We start from the raw sequence: 19,415 nt of genomic DNA on the forward strand, positions 1-19,415 counted from the left end.
TATGAAATTGCAGCCACACAGGGTAGCTGCAGTAGTCTGGTTTCAGAGGGCTAAGCAAAGAAGAGAAAATACGTACATGGATGATCAGCTGTTTAATGGTGATTATGAAATAATGATTTATAATTGAAATCTGAAAAATAAGTTGAGTTCTGTTCAGTGTATTTCATTTACTTTAATTATTAAATGCTTCATTTCCAAATGACTGAGGATAAAAAGCAGCAGCAGCAGGGTTTAATAGTAACATTTAAGATTTAGTCTTGTTTTTGTAAGTCTAGGCAGACTTAAACTCATAGCTGGGTACGTTATTGTCCTAACCAGTACGTGATTTTGAGTAGGACAACTGTCTTCATTAAAAAAAGAGTCAAGGAACCCTTATAGTTTACATTAAAGACAAGCTCCATGTGCGGCCAGGACCCCCTCTCACCCAGCAGTGTGCATCCCCCCAGCTGGCACAAGGGCTGGGCACAGCGCTCTGCAGTGCTGTGTTCTCAGCAGTTATGCAGGTCTTAGGCACAGCCATCACCATGTTCCCCAACAGCACGTCATCCAACTTCATCCAGAGGCTAAACAGAGCTTAACCAAATGGTAGGCTTCAGTGGCTAAGAGGCAGAGCTGTGCTTCACATGGCATTTGCAAATACGCAGCAAAATGCAATTTTTTCAGACCTCAGTGAAAAAAAAAACAACAGAAAAACAATCCTCAAAACCTTTACTTTATACTTACGTTCCTCTTTCTTTTCTTTTTTTTTTAATAAAAACCTCAGAATGGTTCATGTGTATTATGGATCCTAAATTTAAAGATACTCCTTTTAGCCATAAAGACCTTAGAACAGTCAGTAAACTTTGGGATGAGAGATCTAGTCTTAATCTTAATTTTTTGGGGGAAATCTAAAGGCATAACCTCTCAGTTATTGCTGGAGGAACACAGTCTGAGATTTAGTGCTAAGAAACTGCTGGCCATTCAAAAGAAGCAGAATTTCAAAAGAGCTCCCTTTTGCAATAATACCTGCACTCTTTGCTGACTGATAGTCCAGAAGATATTTTACACGTTTCTGTATGTACACAGAATGTCAGGCAACAGCATTTAAATTTCATATCCAGTATGGTTCTGGGTAGTACTTCAAGTTTATATTATTTTTTATCTTAGCACACTTCCTTAAAAAATAAAAACTCCCTTCAATACAGCTTCGAGTGCTTCAGCAAATTGTGCCATGTCCATTCTCATTTCCTAAATACCCGTGTGAATTACATTGTTTGCTACCCAAAGTTGATAAAAACATTCTCTGTGACACTGCTGCTGTATTTTATATCTCTGATGATATGAGGAAGAGGGAAAGCATTTCAGGATGTGACAATAACCTCCTCCTCCCCTTTGCGAACAAAGGCACTGCCACTAATCAGCGTACAATGTATTAGAAACACATCTCTTCTCCCCTTTCCTGTTGTGTAAAAGCATCTCTTGGTGCGTCTTAATGTTTCTTTTCTGTGGAGGGGAAAAGGTGGCAGCATGTCCCTGGGAGTGGCTGACGCCACACTTCACTAAGGAAAGGGAGTCGTGCACTTCAAACAGGGGAGTGAGGAGCCAGTTGCATCCTCAACTCTGTTGGTAACTAGGTTTTCACCTAGTTTTCCCTCTCCCCCCAAAAAAAGTTTCCTTTATGCCTCTCGGTTTTCTATAAGTCATTCTTCCTCTAGGGAAATGGCCTGCACATTTTGAAGAATACTGACAGTGGAGGGATCTACACTCACCTGCAGCCCAAGCGTGATGGTTCCAAGCTGTCCTACCAGCTTTTCTGAAGGACCTCGCCTCTTACTGGGCTCCTGCCCTGCCACCTGCAGCAGCTCTGGACCCACAGCACTTCTGGCAGGAGTAGCACAACTTGACTTCTTTCCATGGATCTCTGCAACTCACGTGCGGTGGGACACTTGCAAGAGTCAGTTGATATTTCTGTTGTGTTTTAATACATACATTGTTTTTTCATCCAGCTGGTCTCCAGCTCTCCTTCCCCATATTTCACGTGATGTTAACATAGCAAGGTAAGTCATATGCCAGCATCACATAGCTTTGCGTTCTATTTTGTGTTGTCCTTGACCTTTAACAAATGTGCTCTTCTGGCCCTGTTCTGGAAGAAACAGCAGGGCAGAAAGCCCCTGGAATTCAGCAGGGGAAGTTTTTTCAGGCCTGTATCTAATTCCCCTGCCAGCTTGTACAGTGGGACATAATCTGTGCTGATGGCCATGCTACCTTCATGTTCAGTGCCAGCGTGGCTCTGGGTTGCAGATTTGGGTCTCTCAGCGGGGTTGCTGCATATGCCTAAATCCAAAGAAGAGTTTGACAGAGGCAGGGGTCTACACAACGGCCAGAACAGTAACCCCAGGAAAAACGATTGGTAAGGGACAGAGCACTGAAAATGGGTGCTGGCTGCAATGAAAGGGAGATAGAAGATTTCTCCATGAGTCCTAATTCCACTTGTCACAGCTGCACTCAGGCGCCCGGAGTGCAGCACAGTGCTGTACATCGAGGTGCAGAAGGGGTTTGTGATCCGATCAGCACCTGCTTACCCACTCTGCTGTTTCCTTATGCAAGCAGTGATGCCCGGAGCATCAAAAGATTTTGTTCCCTGAGGTACTGCTGAAGGTCACAGTGTTTTTGGTCTTCTTTTTGCGCCTTCTCCTGTGAATGGTGTCTGTTCTGGAACACTTTCCTTTTGGCAGCCTGGTGCTGCTTTTGTTGCCTGTCTTGCTCCTGGGAGTCTTGCTTCTGCATTTGCTGCTGTGACTGCATTCTGCTCTTCAGAAGATCCTATGTAGAAATAATGACACGTACAATTGCAAAGCCAGCTTTTAGTCAGAATATCATCTACAGTTATCACTGGCATAGCTCAGAAAAGAGGCACCTGGACAGGCTGGAGAAATGGGCCTACATGAAACTCCTGCAGTTCAACAAGGCCCAGTGCGAGGTGCTGTCCCAAACATCAGCACGGACTGGGGGCTAAACGGATTGAGAGCAGCTCTGCAGAGAAGGACCTGTTGACATTGCCAGTTCACATCCAATTTTTCATCCACCAATGTGCACTTGCAGCCCAAAAAACTAACTGTACCCTGGGCTGCACCAAAATCAGCGAGGCCAGCAGGGTGAGGGAAGAAATTCTGTCCCTCTGCTCCGCTACCCGAGACCCCTCCCAGAGCCCTGCGCTCAGCTCTGGGGCCCCAGCAGAAGGAGGACATGGAGCTGTTGGAGTGAGCCCAGAGGAGGAGCACAACACTGACCAGAGGGCTGGAGCACCTCTCCTCTGCAGAGGATTTGATCTAGATGATCTTTAAGATCCCTTCCACCCCAAACCATTCTATGACTCTATATAATAACCTGTGAAAATGCATTCCTTGCATGCAGAAAGACTGCTTCTATGACAGATATAGAAATGTTCGCTTCCCATCTTTGATCTGTATGTATGTTAAAGAAAAAGTTAACATTCAAAAGTTCCATTGATGTATCTCCAGGTGATGTAATTATATTGGATACAAAACGACAAATACTCCAGATGGCGCCACAGTTGGAAACACGGTAGTAGTACAGGTAAAACTTCTCTGAAATTGCCCTTACCAGCCTTTCTTTCTCCTGTTCAGAGCTCCTCTCATTGCGTTCTGCAAGCAATTTCTCTCTCTGCAATCGTCGTGTCTGTAAGGACTGCAGCCTCTCACTTGCCTTTCTGTTCTCCTCCTCTGACAAGAAGGATTCCTTCCTGCTCCTCTCCGACCACGCTGCTTGAAGCAATGCCGTGCGCTGCAAAGCTCTTTCTTCGTGCTCCAGCTGTTTCTCCAACCCTTGCAACATTCTCTGATGCAATCGCTGCCTGTTTCCAAAAGAAATTTTCTCAGATTTCTCAGAAAATAAAAGCAATCAAAAAAAAAAAAAAGTGCGTAAAATGAAAAGCAGATATTCTGGCAATCTGTGTTCAGTTAATATTACAGGACTCTATTACATTATGAAGATTAAGGCTGTATCCGAAACAGAAGTGGCAAAACCCCAAAATGGGCTGGTGCCTGATGTGAGCTAATTACAGCCATGTGCTCACTTGACTACATAACCTGGTGTGGTTCTGCGTTCTTGGGCCTGAAGACCAGGAGCCAAGGAAATGGATTGCAGGACAAAAGGCTGTAGGACACATCCAGGCAACTGGGTGGCTCTGTGTGGTGGTGGTGGTGCCACAGGGGCAAGAGAAGAGATGGAAAGAGGAAGGTCGTGGGGGCAAGGACCTGCTAAGAGCAAGTGGACTGTGGGGCCAGAGGCAGGGGTGCGGGAGGCAAAAGGTCTCTGGCTCTGAGGATGAGATTGAAGGGAATTTGCCCTCGAGCTAATGCTGAAGGCTATGGGTCCATTGGTACCTCCTCAGTCACATTAATTTTATTCCCATTAGCGAACCATCATGACCACTCTGCAGGCTCTAGCATAACGTGCCAACGCGTGATGTTCAGAGACTGAATGAGAGCACCGAGGAGTGGAGATCAATAGAGAGTGGGGATAAATGTCAGATGGTTGGCAAAAGCAAACAAAATAAAACAGCTCCTAGGTATTACCTCTGGTTGTTCCGGTGCAGCTGGCGTCGGAGAGCTTCTTCTTCTTGCTGCTGTTGCCTCTTCTGCTGCCTCTGTTCCTGTTGCCCCCTTTTGTGCTCAATCTTGGCTCTGTTGAGGTCCATCTCTTTCCTTCTCTCTTGAGATGCACTGTTAAGGACTGATTTCTAAGAAAAAAAAATCCTGTAGGTACTACGGATTCCTTATCAGACCTTATTAGAGGAAGAAATATCTGCCTCCCTCTACATAAGGGAAGGAGCAGGAAACATCACCAGTACTTAGACATGCATTCTAGTTATGTTGCTAGAGATGTTTAGAGCAAAAACAGAGCTTCCACACAGTGTTTTGCTCTCTCACATGCATTCTCCCTTCTACTCCCAGCAACAATTAGCATGCTCTTGCCATTAGCCACTCTTCTGAAAACATAACCTCTCCTTCCAGGTCTTTCTGGAGGACATCTCCAATATCATGAGCTGGGAAACCCTACAGGACCTTCAAACAATGTCCACTGCCTTATTATCACTGTTCCTGGCAGACTCACATAGCATTTTGACAAAGATCAGCTTAAGAGAAATCAGCGACTTCCTAGGCATAAGAAGAACCTTTGTTCTTCAGCGTGTTACTGTTCTTTGCAAAATTGCACCCTGTGAGTGGTTTGTAATTAATGGCTTGAGGTGGGAAAGATCAAAGAAAAAAAATCCAAGGTGTTTCATAGGTGGGAGATGAACAAATAGTGTTATCTACAGGTAAGGACTGGCCTAAGGATCAGGAGACTTGAGGTTCCACCCCAGCCCTGACGTGCATTCCCTGACACGAAATTCAACTGGTTAGCTAGACTTTCTCTTTTTTCCTCTCAGGATCTGTAAGAGATTAAGAATTATTTCCTATCCAACAGAGTTGGTTGGAAGGATAATTTAGGAAAGATTACCTCTAAAATAAAATAATAATAAAAAAAAATCAGAAGAGCAGAGCACAAATACCAGAAGTGCCCTGTCCATCACTGACCCCCAAGTGGAAACTTTATGTTTCTAGTTATGCATTATAGCCATTATTTTACATGTGCATATATATATATATATATACTTTTTTTTTTTTTCCCCAGTAAAATCCTTTGAGAAAGATCAAATGAGAGTATACTCTCACTTTACATAAACAAATCACCCAATCCTAATAGCCAAAAACTTGTGTGGACAAGTACTTACCGTAATGCTTTTGTCTTTTAGAAGATGCAGGAGGTTTGTGGATCCCCTAGCCCGCGCACTGGAGGTGCTGTGTGGCCTCTGTACACGCAGAGCTGACTCAATGGCCAGCCTGTCTCTCTCCAGTGATTGATTCACTCGGTCAAAGAAACTCTGTCGCCTGAAAGGACCCAAAGCACTGCTTCCCAGGGAATGGCTCCTTCGGGAAGGCTGGATTGGAGCTTCTGCCTCTCTGGACTCAAAAAGGCCTGTTAGATAAATTAGAGCAGGGATATATGAAATTATAGGTAACTTAAAAGAAAGCAGGTAATAGAGAAAAAGTCTTTTCACATAAAATACGTTCAAGCAAGACTTTTATAACTAAGTATCAACATTTTCCTCTGATAGAGACGTTTCTTAGTCTCCCCAGATCAGGTCCCAGCATTCAAAAAACAAGCTTACCTTTGCCATCAACCCAGATTTTTTACAGGATCACTTTAACACAAGACCATTGACGACACTCACAGCTACTCAGTTTAAGGTTTGTTTTTGTGGCATTTTGCAAACAGACACAAGCATCTTCTGCCAGTGCTGTGAGACACCCAACACTAATACATTTCTTGACACTGCAAAGCCTGAGCTCTAATTCCTACTGAGAGACAGGAAAAATATGTCTTACATATTATAAAAATATGTAAGACTTCCATCTTGAGAGAAAGACGAACAGCTTCTCAACCCAAGCTGCCACTAACAGCTACGTACTGCATTAGGCTGGCTGTACGCAGCACGGCATTACGACATTCTCTTTTGATGCATCAAGAACTATGGCCATAGAACATGCTGGCCCGCTGCATTTTTTTTTTTTTTTTTAGCCATTTTTATATTTGGATAAAACAGCTACGATTTCAGTACCGTGTTTGTGTTTAAAATGAGCGTCAGTTTCAGCGTCCTGCTGTCTGCTGCCTGCTTCCTCCTCGCGGACTGCCTCTGATAGCCAGCTGTCCATGCTGACAGCAGCATCAACCATAGTAACGTGAGCTGGCTCCCTCTGGGGACTCTAGAAACAAGGAGAAATGCAATCGTAATCCAGGCCTGATAAGGAAAAAGTTGGTTTTGTGAACTTGCAGTGTGAGATGTTATGCTGCAACTCAAGTTTGAGAAAGAAAAAAAGCACATGGGAGTTCTTTACTGAAGAAATAAAAAACTCTTAAGTAGTTTCTGATAACTTTTTGATTTTCTCCACATCTTAAAATGACCTAAAAAATGGCAGTACTACTGCCTTGGAGGGTCTAAAGTGGTACAGAGAGATCAGGCCAGAGGAGCTCTGGCAGGAAGACAGCTTTCCAGGCACATGCCAAAAATACACATCGAAACCCTTGCAGAGCAGTAGAAGAAAACTTGGCAGTAACTGGTACAGGTGAACTTCCTCCTTGCTGACCCTCGCCCAGCACCCTGCTCACACGCACAACAACAACTACGAAGGATCACAAAAGGCCTTTGATTCACAGGGGTGATGCCTCTGCCATGGTTGAGAAATATTGTAACAGAATTATGCCAGGGACTGCCCTGGTGTTGAGGAATCCTTACTGGAATCCTTATTCAGCATGAAGCCTTTTTTCTGACACTTTTTCTTGCTTTTACAGAGAGGAGCTGGGCTACGCAACACTTCTCAGGTCCTGCATCTGTGGAAGAGGTTTTAGGAGTCCGCTCCAGCCAGTGATAAAGAATGACAGCTTCTAGCTCTTCCCCAGATCAAAGGATTAGGAGGACAAGGGGGAGTAAAGTCAGAGAGTCTCCATTCTTTAGCAGGCATACACAAGGGGCACACCCAAGACCTATTGTAATTTTTTGGTACCAAGAGCAGAAAAGGTAAGGTAACAAACTAGAAATTATACAATAGCAAACTCCATGTTAAGAGACAGCATGAAGCACTTTTTACCTTCTTAGGATCTAAAACCTCCTTGTCCTCCTCCAAACAAGACTCAGCATCTTTTGGAGCATTTTCTGCCTTCAATCTCTTCTCTTCCTTTTTCTCTTCCTCTCTGGAAACGCTTCCCGAAGAGGAAATCCTCACTTCAGACAGCTGCTCTTCTATTTTCCTGCTGAGCTCTTCTTTAGCGAAGCTTGCTCCTGGCACGAAGGCATCTTCTCGCTGCACTTTGTGCTCTGGGGGCTGAGGGTGTTCGCAGGCTGCCAGGCAGCAGCGGGGAAGCGAGGCGCACCTACAGCTGCACGTAGCACAGGGCTGAGCTGAACACAGGCCCCTTGGGCAGCACTGCAGAGCGGAGTGACCCTGTCTGCGACACCCTGAAGGTCTGTAACCCGGTGTCACGACGTAGGGGTAATCCCAGCTGGACTCCACCACCATCTGCCTGGCCGCCAGAGGCATCTGCAGTTCCAGGATGATGCGCTCGCTGAGGGGCAGGGGGATGCGCAGGGCTTGGGCAGGAGGCACCTCCTTGGTCTGCCCGTTCCAGAAACTGACAAGCACTCCCTGCCGATTTTGTGCTGAGCACATTCGAAAAAAGGGAAAAGGCATTAGAAACACGGCAACCCGTGTGATGCATCTCTTAGAAACCAGCAAATAAAGGAGCAGCACCAGTTACAATTTTGTAGCACCTTACGTGACTTTTTCTGTAAAGGTTTAGAATTTGTCCTTTTGAGTTTCCTCTGAAGAGGCAAAAGATGACAAAGCTCTTGCTAGCCAGAGCGAGCCAGGATTTCATCCTGCCAAAGCTGGACACTAGACTAAGAGATTATCAGGTGAAACTCATGAGGGCCAGGAGCATTTTTCTCCTTGTGTTGATGAGATGACCCCACCCCTCCCAACAAGCCCACCTTGTTTTTTTAGGACGTTCCCACTCACAGAACAAAACAAAGGCTAATTCTGGGGCGGTGTTAATTCTAGCACTGAAAAGGAACAGGATGCCTGGGCCAACAACAAGACAAGGAAGAGAAACCAAGCAGCAGGTGGTGAATTCTCCATGGCTGAGGCTGTTCTCTCCTCTCTGTATCACAGCCAGCAGCTGTGGTGAGTTTAGCACTGATTGGGAAGCCAATACCTCGTACCTGAGTGTGCCTCCTTGTTCTCCATAACCTTTAGCACAGTGCCTGGGCCAAACCGCTCAGCTTTAGGCTCCCATGGTGCCAGGACCCTGTCTCCTGGAGCGAGTGGCTGTCGCCTGGCATCTTCGTAGTGGAGGATGTCGTAGAGAGGCGTTTCCTGCAGGCGAAGCTCCACCTTGCCTTTCAGAGCACGACTTCTGTCAAACTCGATTACAAAGCGTTCCCTTGAGCCCTACAGGAGTAAAGCATGCAGTCTGCAAGACAGACATCTGGGGCCAATTAACAGCCAAACACAAGTGCTGAGAGGGAAATGGCAGAAATTCCAGGAAGCAGAACGTGACCTGTGAAGGCTGTTGTCCTCCTCCACCAGGTTTTTCACTGTACCGTGTCCATGTCGGACTTTAAAGTAATTAAAAAGCTGGGGCTGAAGGGGCTTGACAGCCACTCTCTTCCTTTCCTTTTGGACTTGGAATTTAGTAGGCTTACCTGGCTCAGATGGGCACGGTCAGCATCCTAAGAAAGAGCCTTGCCAGGAAAACCATCCACCCAAATAGCCAAATGAAGCTGCTACATGTGATGCAGCTAGTTACATCGTCATCAAAAGGACAGGAAACCAGTAAAAAGTCAGTAAAAAGCCATAGCTGCCACAAATTCGAGTACTTTAAGCCTCCAGCAATGGGTTTGGGGCAGATTCTACTGTGAAAATCTCAGCCTTCTCTGCAGGTCCGTGAGAGCCCTTACACAAATGATGCTGTTGGCCAACACCTGTTCCACCCCACGCAGCTATACTGGCATCACCATTTATTTAACTAGCCCCTGAGCTGGGAAATGGACTGGATTTTTAAAGAAAGCTAGGCTGCACAGTGAAAGCAGACAAGAGGGATATGAAGGGCCTGCTTAGTTTGTCTCAGAACCCCTGAAACTGATTGATTTCCAGGCTGCTTCTGCGTGCAGGACTCTTCCCAGTAAGCAGCCAGTCATGATCACAAAGAGAAGATGAAAGCAGGGTGTGGGGAGAGAGCTGCGGTCACAAAGTGTGCAGGCTCACAGGAGAGCCGCCCCACAGCAGAGCCATGGTGAGGCACGGGAAGGACAGGAGAAAAGCCACAGGGAGCCCAGGCAGAGCGCTTTACAGGCACGTTTCCCAGCGAATAGCTACCTTCACCTCTTGTGCAACGTGGCCCAGGTAATAGTAGCCATCGGCCTCTCTCCTTGCCAGCACACGAGCCCCCCTCAGGAAACTGGAAGCCTCTGAGGATGGATGAACGAAATTCCTTTTTTCTGAGGATACCGAGGGCATGCAAAGGGAATCTGGGTTCCAGGCGCAAACAGGAAAGCTGTAGGAAACAAATCCAGTTAAAGACTGTGGTGGTGGAACTTCTGCAACAAACTAAACTTGGAAACAAACTAAACTGATGTGGGATCCCACCAGCCCGCCCCTGCCCTGCCCAGCTGTCTTTGTTTCCAAGCTTTTTTAGTTCCCTGCATTACCAGTGACCCACCTACAGCTCTTGAACTTACTGTGTCAGGGGCCATCCTGGCAGCTCAGAGCCAAAATGATCTTTATTAGCCGAGTGACAGCACTGCGCATACGGGATGGGCATGGAGCCTGTCTGGAGGGGGAAGGAGGCGGAAGAAGAACACGAGCAGGGCTTCTGAACACTCGGATCCCTAAGCAGGAGCAGTGTTTTTGAAACTGAAGTTCACTTTCCAGCGTGATTCTCCCAGCAAGCGCGAGCCGGGCGGTGAGCGACGGGCGCAGGAGCCGGGCAGGGGTGGGCTCAGCCGGCACCGAGCGCCGCTCCCTGCCGGGCTGCGCCCCTCAGCAGCACCCAGGGGCAGCCTGAGCGCTGCGGGGACCTCCCCGCCTTATCCGGGCTCCTCCTCGGGGCTCCCTGCCCGCCGTTCGCCGCGGCCCCGGAGCTCCCCCGGCCCCGGCTCCCCTCAGCGCCCCCCGGTTCCCCTCAGCTCCCCTCAGCTCCCCTCAGCGCGCACCGTTGCTACGCGACCGGGCACCTCGGGCTGAACCAACTGGGCACTCCGGGGGGGAGCAGCGGCTGTTCCCTCAGCCCTTCCCTAACATCCAACACCCGTTCCTCTCTCTGTACTCTTATAGAGAGTACTTGAATTGCGGAGGCGGCTTCGCTGCTTTCTTTTTGCCCTCCGTGCCCGGAGCCAGCCCCGAGGAGCAGGAAATTCCCCCCGTCCCCCCCCCCGGTGGTGCGTTGGTGCCGGCCGGCGCTGAGGCGCGGTGCGGTGACCTTGTGGGGAGCGGGGCCGGGCCGTGCCGCCGCCATGTTGGCGTCGCTGGGGCGCTGCGCGGGGCGGCTGCTGCGGGCCGGGGGCACCGGGACCGGCATCAGGACCGGGATCGGGCGGCGGCAGTGAGTGGGGAACGGGGCTGGGACGGGCTGGGGTGAGCCGGCCGGGTCGGTCCGGGTCCGTGAGCGAGGCGCTCGTTGCAGTGCGGGCGGCGGGGTGCACATCGAGCCGCGGTACCGGCAGTTCCCGGAGCTGACGCGGGCGCAGGCGGTGCGCAGCGAGATGCTGAGCGGGCTGATGTGGTTCTGGATCCTGTGGCACATGTGGCACAGCTCCGACATGGTGCTGGTGGGTGCGCCGCGGCCGCGGCGGGAATAACGAGGGGATAAAAAAAAAAAAAAAAAAAAAAAAAAAGGGGGGGGGGGGGGGGTGGGGGGCCCGCCGTGTCGTGACAGCGCCTCGCGACATGGCTGCAGGGCCACTTCCCATATCCCGACCCCGCGGCCTGGACGGACGAGGAGCTCGGCATCCCCCCGGACGACGCGGAGTAGGAGCCGGCAGCACCGCGGTACGGCCCGGCACGGCCCTCGGGGGGTTTCTCCGCAGGGATCGGGGAAACCGGCCCCTGGAGGCAGCAGGGGATCCGCTGAGGGCTCTCCTCCTGCCTCCGCCGTGAGACAACTGTCAGAGAGTTTCTCTGGAGCCTCTTCTCTCGTTTGCAGGTCTGCGGAACCGAAGCAATCCCTGGAATGAAGTCTCCTCTGTCTCTTCTGTCCAGGTTTCAATAAAAGAGAGTCTAAGTTAAACCATGCTTTGTTTGTGGGTGCTGTGGAGCTTCTGGAGAGCTGCCCTGCAGCTCTAGAGGTGGGGCACGTGGGCCTGACGAGCCCCTGTGATCTTTGCTTAATGAATAACACACCCCCCTGGGCACTGAGGTGGCAGGGCCACAGCTGGAGGGTGAGGTAGAACTTGCACGAATGCACAGCAGGTACAAACCCTCTCACTAAACGTCTGCCAGACGCTAAAAGGGGTGATGGGGAGTAAAATTCCTCTGTTAGAACAGCAGAGGAACTAATTGGAAAGACCTTTTGCTGAAATTTCTTCCAACAAAACCTGCCCTGAGGCTCCTCCCATCTTGGAGTAACAGTTTCTGTAGGAGCAGAAGCAGCTCTCTTAAAGAGAGGCCAACTTGTGCCAAGCTTTCCCCGGAGTGAGGGGGAAATTCTGAACCAGAACCTACGACCAGAGTTCAGGATAAGCATTGTGAAGTGAAACCCTCTCTGAAGGTAAAAGTGCTGAGCACAGCTTTCGAGGAAGAAACAGGCCAGCATAAGAAAGGCAAAGGGAGGCGGGTTTCTCTCTGGGCACAGAGTTATATTCTAAAGTAACTGTTTAAAAGTTTTGTTTGTCTAAAAGCTAATTCTGAAGTTACCTTTTCACTCGCGCTGAGTGACCCTGGCTGCACCTCTGGAACTCTGTTGAGAGGCCAAGTTGCGAATTCCATGACAAACCACCTCCTTCAGACTTTTCCATGCAGTCAATCTTTATTATAGCAGTATTCTCATATTCACATCAAGTACATAGAACTTTTTGCCTTTTATATAATACAGAGTTCTTTAAATAACTTTACACAGAAATAGTTTTCTTCAATCTGAATTCAGCTATCAAATTTTATTATGTTTTAAGTCTCCATGCTCTCTAACCAAACTGGACAATATTTCCCATTGTACAAATTTACATGAGAAAAACTCCAAAATACAAATGAAGGGACAACAAAAGTAAAGGGGGGAAGGAACAAACAAGAAAAGTAAGTTGTATTGGCAATTACAGGGGAAACATGAGAGGGAAAGAAGGGGAGTTGCCATGACCTATACGTAACAGAAAACTGAAAATAAACATTTTGTTATGAATTAAAAAATAAATACAAGTTTCAAAACAATTACTCCATTGTAAGATTTTAAAAAGCAGCTATGGAAATCTACTAACACAATTTTTTTTTGTGTTTTTTTTTTTTTTTTTTTTAAGTAATCAGACTGGACCTTCTACTTTGCAGTCATAAGCCCCTTGCAAACCTCCGGTGGTCAAAGAGAATACAGCTGAAAGGAATGTTGTGTTAGCACAGAGTTTAAGTTGTTGGGACATACACGTCATTGCACTAAGAAACAAACAAAAAAAGAAATCAAATCTGTATATAAATTTCCCTTATCCTCTCCTTACGACTTTGCCTCTCATAAACGAGCCTCTGTATTATGAGGTAATGCCATTGTCTTGACTATATATAAAAATAATCAAGTTTAAAGGATATAGATCTCTTTGTCTATAAACTTTAAACGAGCCAGTCCTTTCTTACGCCCCCGTGGGGTCTGATGACCGAGTGCTCCACTTTCCATCACTCGCCCATGCGTTAAGCCTCCCGGGGAAGCCCCCCAGCCTGGTGCACCTTTCCTCACCCAGGAAAAGCTGCGCGCACTCGAGGAAGAAAGAGAGAGTGCAACTTGTGCAGGGCTGATTGCAAACGGGTGCACCTGCTCCTTCCGAACAAGGCAGCGTCACACAAGGCAACAGTGGCCAGTCTGCATGTGTGTGCTGACACGGGGGGAAAAAGGGACCCAGTGGGGCAGCCGATGACTGATTACTTTTTGCAACTGCTGAAGAAAAATGTGCCATCTGCCAAGCCCTGGGAGACCCTCGGGAGATGGGACACGGGGTGGGGAGTTGCGGCTGGGGGGTGAAGTGGGGATAGCGTGGAGCCCTGATGGGCCGGCTCCCAGGGGAGTTTTAGGGGCAGGACTTCTCCCCGGTCCCAACAGGTGAGAGTGGGGAAAAAGCCGTGGTGTGATCTGGGTCGCCAACACATGCAGGTCGGCCACTGGCAGGTTTCTGTCAGTTGAGGAGTGCGGAGAGGGGGGAGGAAGGGGAGGCAGGTAGGACACGAGGCTCACGGAGGAATGATGTGCATTTTTTTTTCTTTCCTTTTTTTCCCCCCCCCCTAAAGGTTCACAGCTTTGAATAAAAAAGCACATTTATTGCACTTACGTTTTATTTTAGACAGAGTTAATTTAAGTTATGCCCTCACAATCTCCCACCGTCCCAAAATAACCCGACACCCGAGTTTGGTCCATTTCGCCCCCCAGACCCAACGTCTGTGCCCAGGTGGTGGGCCTCATCTCTTCTAAAACGTTCCATGACACTCCCAAACACACACACAGATTTTCTTTTCAAGTAGGGTGATCACACAAATGCAACACGGAATGACATTTAGCAAACCCAAAATGAGCCATTTTTCAAACCCAACTGAAAAAAAGAACACGTCATCCTTTGCTTTTCTGTTTCACTGAGAAGTAAAACACTGTCACCCAGGGCTTATTCTCAAGTACAGCTGCTGCCAACGCGGTACGCTGGGCTAAATGTCTGCACAGGCCACGGCTCCTCTGAAGGAGACGGGATGAGCTGAGCACACCGCTGCTGCCACGCCATAAAGCTCACGCCCAGGTAGTTCAGCAGCTCCTGAGCGCTCCCATCAGCTCCCTTCTCTTGGCAAAGCAGGGAAATGACTTTTGTGATTTTGTACTCAAAAAAAGACAACCCTCCCAACTCTTGTTACTTTTAGTGCAGAATTTGCAGTTGGTAAAAGGATTCCAGATAGTTCCTGCAATGTTAGTAAAACTTTTTTTTTTTTTTTTAAATATACTTTGATTTCTAAGAGGGACAAAACCAAGTTAAAATCAGCCAAATATTTGCACGAACTGTGCATTTAGACATAACTGAGATTTACAGTTATGTCCAAAATCGCGCACCAAAAAAGAAAAGGGAAAGATCTGCGAAAGAAAAAGCACTAACACCAAAAGCCATTCTTTTGTCCTTCTGGACACTCGTGCGTAGGTACTGCCAGAAGCCTCTGTAACCAGACTGAAACTTGAGCAAACCGGCACACGCTGGCTGTCCCTGCGCCGACACGACACCCACCATCGCCCAGGGCTAACGTGCAGGAACTGTGCATTGCTGGGGAACTGCGAGAGGCCTGAGGAAGAGCTAAGGAAACCTGATGATATTCCATACAGCAAAATTAATCGCGCTTTCCAGGCCAGGGAGTTCACTGTACAACCTGATACACGTGGCCTTTGATTACAGGAGTACTAGCCATCGATTTCTCCTAATCTAGTTCTCACTTTTCATCCACCGTCTCATTCCAAGATGTCATGATAGTGTAACCCAAAGCTTTACATTACCTTTTTTTGACACTATCTTGGTGTCTTTGGAGGGGGAGGAGGGTTTATGTATTTAGATTAAATGAACCTCACTCAATTTTCAGCAGAGCAGGTTTCAAGTAGCAGGTTTACTGTACCTGAATCAGCATCCTTCAGTCCCTAGCTCTGAGATGACTGCAGGTGTTTTGGGGAATGCTCTCTGCTCTCCTCGCTCCTTTACAGAAGTTCACCAGCTCCCCAGTGCCTACCTATATTAACAGCTATATACAAGACTACTGCATCAGAAGTAAACCAAAGCCACGGCTCTAGTTCGAAAGCACCTGGTTTACATTCTGTTGTACTTGGTAGGTTGCGAAGGCACATGATCATTTGGCAAACTGCAAGACTTTTGGGGGGATTCCTATGTAAACCATTTCTCAGAGGGTCTCGGTAGCTCTCTTTTCTGAAGAAAAGATACGTGCTAGTTTTCACTTGAATTCATTCTTGGTATCCTCTCTATTCTGCAGTTTTAAAACCGTTTCCTCCCTCCACGATTTTGTCATTATTACTGCTGAATTATTAGCTTCTACATTAGCATCCTCAAAACTTAAATTCTCTGCTCTTTTGATGATTTTTACTCGGTAGGAGGTAATGAAGCAATGACGAAAGATACTTAAAAATGCATGCCGAAACAGACACGAAGTGCAAATGCATATTAACAAGGCTGCAGTAAACAGTTTGTTTCATAAGCTTCTCTGTAAAAGGAGTAACAGAAACACCCAGCACCTTCGAAGCGATGCCATAAGAGTCCATTCATGCAACTGGTTTTTAACCGAGCTTGACTGTACCTAGAAGCTTTGCCTGTCATATTGTGCTACTGGTGAAAGGTTTTTTCAACAGACAGAAGACATTGCCTACAGTACTATGAATAATTTGTGCTACACATGCTGTACTCACAGTTAAGAAGGGAGTTCAATTTATAGCCTGTAAAGGTGTGAAATGTCTACATGCCTCTTCCCTAAATTTAACCCCTTCTGTTTTCAAATCCTCAGCTTGACTTACACGTGACTGTAAGGTTCCTGAGGACCTGGCTTCCCCAGATATTCTGCAAAATTCTGGATGCGTTCACATCACCAGGCAAACACAGAAGCAAACCTATTTATGCATGACCTTCAGTGTCTTTTCCACCCTGTTGGAGCATTTGTGGAAGGACATGGTACTTATCAACAGCCAGCATTGCATTCACTGTAGATCATCAAGGCCAAATTCTGCCTCTGATGGGCACGCACTAGTCCAAGTGATGCTGAGAGGCCACAGTAAGATGGCAGTGCCCAGCCTCATTTATTCTGCATCATCATCGGCTGCTGAAGCATTCCAGTACAAGAAAAGATGATTTTAGGTAAGCATAAAAGGCAGAAGTGGATGCATTTAATGACTTGCATGAGTTCAGGGAAAACAACACCAACAAAAACCCAACCCTACTGAGCTAATTGTATCTGGGGCCATATAGGACTTAATTCATGCAGAAATTACTCTCAAAATAAGCAGGCCTCTGTGCTCACACCACTTGGTTTAAGCTCCACTACAGCGTTCCAGTTCCAGCAGATATGCCGTAGGAAACGATCACACACTGAACAGGGAAGATGTAAAGGTCACAGCCCTCTTCCAACTGCACGGAAAAGGAAAGGCAGAGGGGAAGGTACGTGCGTGGTTAGCAAGGACATCATGAGGGGCTGGGACTGGCTACAGGCTGTTTTGCAAATAGTTCTTAGATACCAGATAAGCGACATGACTGCCTAGATGTTTGTCCCGACACACACACACAGAACATGTACTAGCATTTCCATCCGATGGCATGTGCTTGTGGTTGGGACATCACAGAGAAGCTTAAGAAGTTTGGTGCAATGAACATGAATGTATTTGTTACTCCATTTCACTTCACTTCCTTCACTGCTCTGCTGTAACGGAGCATTCAGTTCTTGTCCACTCATCTCCCCACTCACTAAACATCAACAGGGCACCTTTAAGACTGATTCTGATGGCATGCAAGACATCCAGAAACATTCTTGAAGGAAAAGATATATTAAAAAAAATCCCAATTATTTACAAACCAAATTTCTTCCAAAGTTTTCCATGAGCATTACGTGGGACCTCTGAAAGACAAACATGGTACTACAGCTATCCAAAGGGAAAAGAACAAACATGGAAACCAGTAGAAATGCATCCTGAAAGGATTTCTCTAAACAGCAGCCAAACAACTTGCACATTCCTCAGGGAAAAAAAAAAAAAAAAAAAGACACAAAACAGAAAAATGAAACAAAACAAACAAACCCCAATTAAAAAAAAAAAAAAAAAAAGAAAACACAACATAAAGATCATGTGTTACTTATAAAGTGCTTTGCATGGACAAGGATAGCAATTTTCCTTGTGCTTTTCCTATGGGCTCAAGAAGCATACTGTAGACTAACGGGTAATGAATCTTCACAAAAATAAGTTCGTTTTAAGCAAAGGAATTCCTAACAGTTATATTTTAGCAGACAGTTTTCTGCTAGCATGACCTTGTGGAAGGAAACTAGGGCTTTTATCAAGCTCTGCGAAACCAACGCCTCTTGAACCACCTGTAGGTACTGGCTCTGGTAACAGTTTCTTTCAAGAGCATCTTAATTTCCAGTACGCCCTACACTGACAGATTGGGCCACAGCCCGTCCAAGGGCTGAAACGACGCGTGGGGTGAAGGGGAATGAGCAGCGAGGGGCTCTCCTGGAGCTGATCTCTGTCAATATCTCACCGGCCTGCCGACCGCAGCGGCCCCCTGCCTGCCGCCCGGGCCATGTCCGCGCCTCCGACCACCGCTCGCTTCAGCAGCTTCTCCACACTGGGAAGTGGCTATTGCTACTAGGGAAATTCCTGCCAACCTCAATGAGGAGAAAGAGCCTTACAGCATCTGAAGACCCACAGCAGACGAGAAAAAATTGTGCTTTTTTTTTTTTTTTTTTTAAATGCATCCTGTACACAAAGTCAATTCTATTCATGTACCAACATGAATCACTTCATTCTTGTAGTGACTATTAAGTCATTCACTATTGCTGTCTTGCTAATGTTTGTGGAATTAATATGAATACACAGTATTTCAGTTATAATTCCCACTTCAGATTAGTCCGGTCCCTATAAGCCCAGTAAATATTTACTGTCGACCATCACAGACTACCAGCAACACCGCACAACTCCGGGGTTTTAACACCGCGTCCCGCTACTGACGTGTTTCTCCCTTAGCCCGGGAGCAGCCTTCTGCAGCCAGAAACACGGACGGTCCCCTCGCCCAACACACACGTTTCGTAGGGACACCGCATGTACACGCGCTTGACTCCTTCATTTATTTGTCACGGTTTTGTCCAACATCTCCCTCCCCCCCAGGCCCCCCAGCCAGAGGTGGGTCAGCTCTCCTGCCTCACGTGGAGTGGTACAGGGCAGATACGGATCAAATTCTGAAAGCTTCTGTCTGAGCTTGAATTTCTTCCTAATGTGGTCTGACTTGCCTCTGTACAAATAATTTACATTTAATACCACATACCAGAGAACTCTGCAAACAGATCACATCACAAGATATTCTACTAGAGGTAAACAATGTGCAGAACTTGATGAGCTTTTTTTTTTTTCTTTTTTTTTTTTTTTTTTTTTTTTCCCCTGACTGGGTAACTTGTCAAAAAGCTACCAACCATTTGAAAACCAGGACTGGAGGACAGGAAAACAAAGCACTCTGAAATAGATACCGCCACCTTCATCCCAGTTTGCAAAGTGTACAAAAGGGAAAGACAAATGGAAGGGAGGGAGATCACAGGGAAGAAAGCGATGAGAGAAGTAGTCAGCGTGGATCCAGCAAGTACCGTTTTGCTTTGATCTAACAGCTTGCCATTAGGACAAGATGCTCCACATTTACACACACACGTATCAGAGGACATTTAGTTAACAGGATAAAAATTATTAAAAAAAAAAAAAAAAAAAAAAAGAAAGCTGTTGAAAGTACCAAAACAATTTTCGGAATGTCTAATTCTAGGGGGTTTTGTATTTGTATTCAATTCAACCTGAGAACTTTTTTTCCCATTTATGAAAACATTACATATTGGTAAGGTACCTGGCATTAACCTGCA

The 19,415-nt window shown here is 46.9% G+C and overlaps 2 protein-coding genes across 2 annotated transcripts; one reads left to right on the top strand and one right to left on the bottom strand.

Moving 5' to 3' along the window:
• Window positions 1-706: 706 nt before the first annotated feature.
• Window positions 707-10,422, bottom strand: LOC116486768 (trichohyalin-like). Its single transcript, XM_032183264.1, has 9 exons — window positions 10,340-10,422; window positions 9,978-10,155; window positions 8,822-9,050; window positions 7,692-8,260; window positions 6,665-6,809; window positions 5,777-6,021; window positions 4,578-4,741; window positions 3,604-3,853; window positions 707-2,802 (listed from the first exon to the last, which is right to left on the bottom strand). The coding sequence occupies exons 1-9, from the start codon at window positions 10,420-10,422 to the stop codon at window positions 2,578-2,580; spliced, it is 2,088 nt and encodes a 695-aa protein (XP_032039155.1). The 3' UTR covers window positions 707-2,577.
• Window positions 10,423-11,099: 677 nt separating this feature from the next.
• On the top strand, window positions 11,100-11,891 carry NDUFB2 (NADH:ubiquinone oxidoreductase subunit B2). Its single transcript, XM_032201209.1, has 4 exons — window positions 11,100-11,202; window positions 11,284-11,428; window positions 11,557-11,648; window positions 11,803-11,891. Exons 1-3 carry the CDS (start codon window positions 11,114-11,116, stop codon window positions 11,629-11,631), a joined length of 309 nt encoding a protein of 102 aa, XP_032057100.1. The 5' UTR covers window positions 11,100-11,113; the 3' UTR covers window positions 11,632-11,648; window positions 11,803-11,891.
• Window positions 11,892-19,415: the final 7,524 nt, after the last annotated feature.

The sequence above is a fragment of the Aythya fuligula genome, chromosome 1 (assembly GCF_009819795.1).
Source record: "Aythya fuligula isolate bAytFul2 chromosome 1, bAytFul2.pri, whole genome shotgun sequence".
NCBI classification, from domain to species: Eukaryota; Metazoa; Chordata; class Aves; order Anseriformes; family Anatidae; genus Aythya; species Aythya fuligula.

Bases quoted from the DNA above. Each gene is read 5' to 3' on its own strand.
- NDUFB2 (XM_032201209.1), top strand. From the start codon at position 11,114: ATGTTGGCGTCGCTGGGGCGCTGCGCGGGGCGGCTGCTGCGGGCCGGG. The intron at 11,203-11,283 runs GTGAGTGGGGAA...CGCTCGTTGCAG, and splicing joins ACCGGGATCGGGCGGCGGCA to TGCGGGCGGCGGGGTGCACA. The intron at 11,429-11,556 runs GTGGGTGCGCCG...ACATGGCTGCAG, and splicing joins ACAGCTCCGACATGGTGCTG to GGCCACTTCCCATATCCCGA.
- LOC116486768 (XM_032183264.1), bottom strand. From the start codon at position 10,422: ATGCCCATCCCGTATGCGCAGTGCTGTCACTCGGCTAATAAAGATCAT. The intron at 10,156-10,339 runs GTAAGTTCAAGA...TGTTTCCTACAG, and splicing joins CCAGGATGGCCCCTGACACA to CTTTCCTGTTTGCGCCTGGA. The intron at 6,810-7,691 runs GTAAAAAGTGCT...CCTTGTTTCTAG, and splicing joins AGGTTTTAGATCCTAAGAAG to AGTCCCCAGAGGGAGCCAGC.